At 35.3% G+C, this 6424-nt stretch overlaps 1 protein-coding gene across 2 annotated transcripts; it reads left to right on the top strand.

Moving 5' to 3' along the window:
• The first annotated feature begins 126 nt into the window (after positions 1–126).
• Positions 127–5977, top strand: LOC111368805. 2 transcript variants are annotated; one of them, XM_022990269.1, is made up of 3 exons: positions 127–472; positions 2668–3903; positions 4731–5977. In XM_022990269.1, the coding sequence occupies exons 1-3, from the start codon at positions 198–200 to the stop codon at positions 5338–5340; spliced, it is 2121 nt and encodes a 706-aa protein (XP_022846037.1). In that variant the 5' UTR covers positions 127–197; the 3' UTR covers positions 5341–5977. The 2 variants fall into 2 exon arrangements, with proteins under 2 accessions (XP_022846037.1, XP_022846044.1); XM_022990276.1 differs by having other exon boundaries at positions 129–472; positions 2684–3903.
• Positions 5978–6424: the final 447 nt, after the last annotated feature.

The following is a 6424-nucleotide window of genomic DNA, read 5'->3' as shown; positions in this document are numbered from 1 at the left end:
TCCCTTTTTTTTTTTTTTTTGGGCCAGGCGTGTAACATTAGTTTTGATGCAGAAACCAAAAAAGACTTTTTTTTTTTTCTTTTTTCAGTTTAAAAGGTTGCACATAAATTGAAGTTTAGGATTTTCTGTTGTTGTGTAGAGTTGCTCAATGCTCTATACTTTTTAATTTACTGATTCTTGGTAGTTTTCTGCTCTATATGTATAATCTACCAAGTCTAAATTTTTCTCTTTTTATTAGATGTGCTGAAATTGTATGTAGAAGTGTGGAGATCATTGGGGCATTGTCGCTGATGTCGCTTGAGTTAAATGAAATGATTTCTTTGGATGGCGAAATTGTAAAGGGCTTAATCTTGCTGCTGGGAAGTACTAAAAGAAAAATATCAATGGCTGCCTGCAATGCCATCTTGGATTTATCTACAACAGCAGCTGGGCAACAACGACTACTTGAACTCTCTGCTATGGATAAACTTATGTGAGCATCTTCCAGAAAATCTTCTTGAAGTTATTCAGTACTCACTAACATGGCATATGTTGGTTGCTTGCAATTAAAATGTGAAATAGGGCCCATGAATAATCAAGGGTATAAACAAATAATTCTTATGTAAAAGTGAGTTAAGAAATCTAGATCAGAATTCTTGGTATTTGTATAAAAAAGGAAATGATAATCGATTTTTTGCCTTCATAGTATTCCTAGACATATGAGAGTGCTTATGGGTTGATGTACAATTGGATCTCATATAACAAATTTTCAGGACTGGCTCGTGAGATGTGATGCATATGAGAATTCATAGAGTTCTATTTTGAAAATTTGGATTTCAATGGGGATGTTAGGATTTGATCTCTATTGATAAATACAGAATATGATGTTTAGGTTTTGCATGAACAGTATTCTATTTATACTTGTTCAGTTGTTTGTATAAAAGATAATGATGCATTACTGATGCTGTGACTTTTACTCGTAAAAAGAAGGGGGGAAAAACCTCCAATAACATATAATTTCAAACTATTTTTCTCCCTTGCTGATAGATTGATTGTATTGGTTTCTTCTTTATGTAGAAATACTTTCTCCAGCAAGAAAGGATGATGCCCAAATTAAAGCTTTCTTTTATATTTTGTTATGATGATGATGACATCACTTGCCACAAAACTAGTGGCATACTGTACAAAGTTATTGAGGAAAGTACTGAAAGTGCCTCCGAGTAATCACATTAGGACACGTGCACCTAAGATGGAAAACTTATCAGAGAAAAAACAGTTAATAAGATGGACACAGGATGAATAGTTTCTAATGGATACTATTCTGAGAAAGAGGTGCACCTAAGATGGAAAACTTATCAGAGAAAAGACAGTGAATAATATAGGCACACAATAATGGTTTATAATGTATCTATCTTGAGAAAGAGGTGAAATTTGAAAGCTTTACTACACGAGTGATTTTTAAGAATACTGGATTTCCAACATATTTTCTGAAAAGCTAAATGGCATTTAGCTGTTCAACTGACAGGCATGTAATTTATGTTAAACCATCCAGAAGAATGGAGACTAGGAGATCAATTTATGAATAATAAGATGGGAAAAGAAAAAGAATATCAGGGAAAGGATGCAAAAGAAGATAATATTCAATAAAAATCTTTATGGTCCACTATTCTTTAGTATTATTTAGTAAATTAGAATAGAAAGCATAGTTAAATCTTCTACTGGACATTTTAGGCCCCAACATGGAAATAAGTACCACTGTTTTAGTACTTGATTAGATGAATAAATATCATTTCTCAAGGGAAAATGCTATATGTACAAACTTGGGATCATAATGTGGCATGTGATGTGGGTGAAATGATAAGACCATTTAAATGTGGGGATATGAGACTCACGTTATTGGCCAATGCCACCTCACATGGGAGCATTCCCAACTTGTACTTACAGCATCACTCTTTCTCGTGTGTAATATTCATCAAGTTATCAATGCCTTTGCTCTGTCAAGACAATACTATTAACTGTTCTTAATTATTTGAAGCCAATAGTTACATGTCCACTTGGAAGTAATAGCAATATGAGAAAGTAGTTGCCTGGCAGTCGAATCCAAAATGGAGAAAATCATTGTTTAAAAAAAAAAAAAATTTATGGCTTTGCTTGTTGACTGAACACTTGAACTATCCATGTTACTTTGTATCCTAATATATGAAAAGTGGAAGAGTATTCCTCAATTTTCTACATTTAAAGTATAGTGCTGGGTAGAACAGTGATTAATTTTGAAAGTGGCGCTCTCACACACTGAGAAGGCTCCTGCATGCACCATTCTTTTCCCTGTGTACAATTATTATCCTTTGAGAATCAAAAGGAAATATTTGCTTTGTGCCTTTCAACAATACAAGAAGTTTCAAACCAAAATCTTTATATTCTTCCCCCATTTTATATTTATGTGCATGCAATTAGAATATTTAACTATGTCTTGGATTTAGAATCAGTTTTAAGTTGAAAATGATCTTTTGAGATAGTTAGCATTGCAGCCTTTGGTAGTTATATATTTGTTGGTAAATTGATGTTCTAATTACAAGGTATCTAGTTTCACGATTTAATGTTCTAATTACAAGGTATCTAGTTTCATGAATTACATCAGTTTGCAAATTTTGTCTACATAAATAAATTTTTTTTCTTAACATCCAGTAGTCTTTGCTTTGTTCAGGCCTTTAAATCTCTGGCTGGAATAGTTTCTCTATGTGCCGATGTAATAATGTTTAAGGAAGATGATTTCCCAGTAATGCTTCTTCACGCTGCCTGTACTCTTATCAATTCCTGCACTATTGAGCAGATGCAAAATATCCAAACAGAGCTTTCTGATTCTTTACTTATTTATTTAAGAAGGCTGTGGGTTGAAGTAAGTAAACAAAGGTTATGCAGCAATTATCTGAAATGTGGCGAGGAAAAAGGTTTCTATACAAGCAACATCAAAACAAACAATCTGGCTGAAAGTATTTTTAGGCTATCCATTACTCGTGGTCAATGCCAAGGACCTGCAGATATTGACAATGTTAAGAGAAGCATTGTCAATCAGGGAGAAGCAACTTTTGAATGCTTTCTATCGAATTATTGGGAGGTATCACCTCATCTAATAAGGGATGCCGAAAAGGCGTCAACTAGGCAGGACAATGTTTTCAGTCCTTTTGTTCAGTTTCTTAAATCAAAAGAGGCTGTACATTCCTTACTTCCTTCAATGCTAAAAAGTATTACTTCCTGCCCACCAATTGCATCAGATGAACTCAATATCCTTCATTTTATCAAGGATGTAAGAAATCATCTTGGTTGTCCAATAATCTACCACCAAGATATTCGGGTTATAAAAACGCAAAGTGGAGAGGAGTTGCACTATTTTCAGGAGAAATCGAACTCTTGCTGCTTGGCTCCTCATATTCTGCACATCGATGATATTTTGAAATGTGAGGAAGCATATAAAGAGGGTTACTCAATCGCCCTGCGTGGTATGGAGTTCCGTTTTCAAAGTATTGCTGCTATCGCAGATGGGTTAGCATCCCTCTTTGGCCAGCCCTCAGCTGGGGTAAATATGTATTTGACACCTCCCAACTCTCAAGGATTGGCTTGTCACAGTGATGACCACTGTGTTTTTATATGCCAACTTATGGGAGTAAAAAAATGGACGATTTTTCCTCGGTCAAGTCTCCAGTTACCTCGCTTGTATGAACCTATTGATAAATGCCACAGTTTTGAGGTTGAAAATAAGTTGATTGACGAACGCAAACAGTTTTTGCTGGAAGAAGGAGATATCTTATATATTCCTAGAGGTTTCCCTCATGAGGCAAAAACGATTATAGATGATGATGAGTTTGACAAAAACGCTGAATTCTCTTTACATCTGACTCTGGCCATTGAGATTGAACCTCCATTTGCGTAAGTAATTTCTCAAACTTGTTTTAACTTGGTTGTGAAAAGGGATTAGAATTAATGTTTGACTGGCATTCTCTCTATCCTTAGCAGTTAGCACTCTGCCATAACCTTCCTTTTCCCCAGAGACAGTTTATCTAATAACCGCTTTTGATCATTTACATTTTTTGTTAATATCAGTTCTTTATCATTTTACAAAGGATAAGTCTTTTTGGAATGTTTCAGAAATTTCTCGTCCAATTTTTTATTGTGAAACAGACAATACCCTACTACATATGCAAATTTATTTGTGAGATATATATGACAAAGCAGACAACCAAATTTATTTGTGAGATACATTAATATATTGATGTTAACATCTTCTGCAGTCGCCAAACTTCTTCTCTTGTTTCAAATTTATAATCTCCCTTACTTTTGAATGGTATCAACAATAATTGTAATTTCAACAAGTTACGTCTTTATTTTTATTCTGGGGTTGTAAGTACATTGAAGTCCTCGGGAAATGTTCCCCAAGCCCAATTTTAACATTCATCCAGCCATACCAAAGTGTGACTTGACTATGCCTGATTTTAAATCATGTGTATAATGCTGAAACGTCTTATACTAGTTTCTCGTAAAATTGAACCAAAAAGATGAATTGGAATCAAGTCGATTTCATTTTCAGTTCGATTCTCGATTGAGCTGCATAGGATGAGGAGATTTTAAATCTTTATATTGCCTCTTACTTTCAGAAAAGCAGACCTGTTAAATTTGATAAGACACAGGTTAAATGGTAGATTGCTTATCACTGTTTTAAAGAAGAATATAAATATTGACTATCATTTCCATGACAGGTGGGACGGATTCATTCAAGTTGCACTGTGTTGTTGGGATCAGAAACAGAAAGTATATCCAGACGCGTATGGAGATACTGTATCAGGGAGTCTACATGTTATGTCCGTCAACCTATTGCACATTGCAATCAAGCAATTGGGCAATGTTGATCCAGCGCTTCGGAAGGCTTGCTTGGTTGGTGCATTTTCATCATCTTCAAGCAACGAAGGCTGGCTTGGTACGAATCAGAGAACACTTTTCTGGCATCTAATCAGTAAAATCAACAACGAATTAAAGTTTTCAGATGCGTTGAAGCTTCTAGAAGAAGCTGTTCAGAAGCATGAAGATCCCCTAGACCAAGTAAGATGGGTTAAAGATCTCATTTTCAAGGAAGAAGTGAAGAGATCACAGAGGTCTGACACAGATAACGGTTGTGGGTTTCATATATTATGTAATCATAGGGAGAGAGCAGAAACCGTTTTCATGGAGGTTAAATCTAAATTTTGGAAGGAAATAGTATTTGAGGAAGTTGAGCAATGCTACAAAGTGATGCTGGAGAAGTACAGGAAAGTGAGGAAGCAATATACAGATGGGATGCTTTCACTGCATTGTATTACTGGAGATTCTTAACTTATACTGAGTAATGCCCGTTCTTTCCTTGTTTCTTTTGTATCATAAAGTTGGTTTTCTTCACTTCCAAAAATGATAAAGTTATGTCCAGCTGAGCTAAGGCCGACTCGTGGCTGCTTGTAAAGAAGGGATGACTGATGCTTATAAGCATAAAAGACTGGCTTTCTACATGCAATGTGGGACTCAAAGGTAGTTATAATCACTGTGTTTCTTCTTTGAAGGAACATGGTTGGTTGAGCTTATAAGCTGCTTATAAACTTGGCCAAACTTAGAGATGTTGGATGGATCGATCCAGCCTGAATCTGCTTGGCCTGGCCTGCAAAAGTTGGCATTGAAACTGGCCGTGAGATTGAACTATGAACGTGTGGGATGAAGTAAAAAATTGCAACACGTTGGCTATTAAGGGTTTTCGACCCCTAATCCCTTGCAAAATTTCTTTTATATAAAGGAGAACGCTTCAAGTAGAGGGAATTTCTTATGATACAGATGCTGACATGACGAAACTTGATTTGCCTTTTTTTTTTTTGTGTTTTTTTTCCATCTTCGAGTTATTTCACGTCATGTGTTGTCGGTCAAAACTTTTTGTACTTGTAGCATGATTGTTCTATAAAATCTCTCTAGTACACTTTCTATCTCACTCATGTTATTTTATAAACATTTACAATTACCGAATATTATGACAATGACGATGTAATTATAGGTTTTAATATTATAGTTGAGCCCTCAAATTTGGTGGTAGGAAGAGCTAATTTGGGACAACATATGTGAACTCTTGTTCGCAAAAGTTTCTCTCAAGCTAATTGTAACTTTGTGAGATTGATGCATTCACAAGCCTTGAATCTCAGCTGGTCAAATTCTTCGACTATCAAGCTAGTAGCTTGTCAATATTCAATCGCCCTTAACAATGTTCATTGAATAGGTATCAAAAGTACCTAGTCACGACTAGGATCGGGTTACATTTTCACAACTCTAAGAAGGCTCCGTTTGTAGTCTAATTCTTCCGTTTGGGTCATTTGTTGTGATTACACGATAGATATCCTATTGTTCAATCAACAATGATAGTATCTTGATTTGATATGAATAT

This window comes from Olea europaea, chromosome 2 (genome assembly GCF_002742605.1).
Source record: "Olea europaea var. sylvestris chromosome 2, O_europaea_v1, whole genome shotgun sequence".
Classification (NCBI taxonomy): Eukaryota; Viridiplantae; Streptophyta; class Magnoliopsida; order Lamiales; family Oleaceae; genus Olea; species Olea europaea.
The sequence above is the reverse complement of the archived record's forward strand: the minus strand, read 5'-3'. Positions and strand labels throughout refer to the sequence as shown.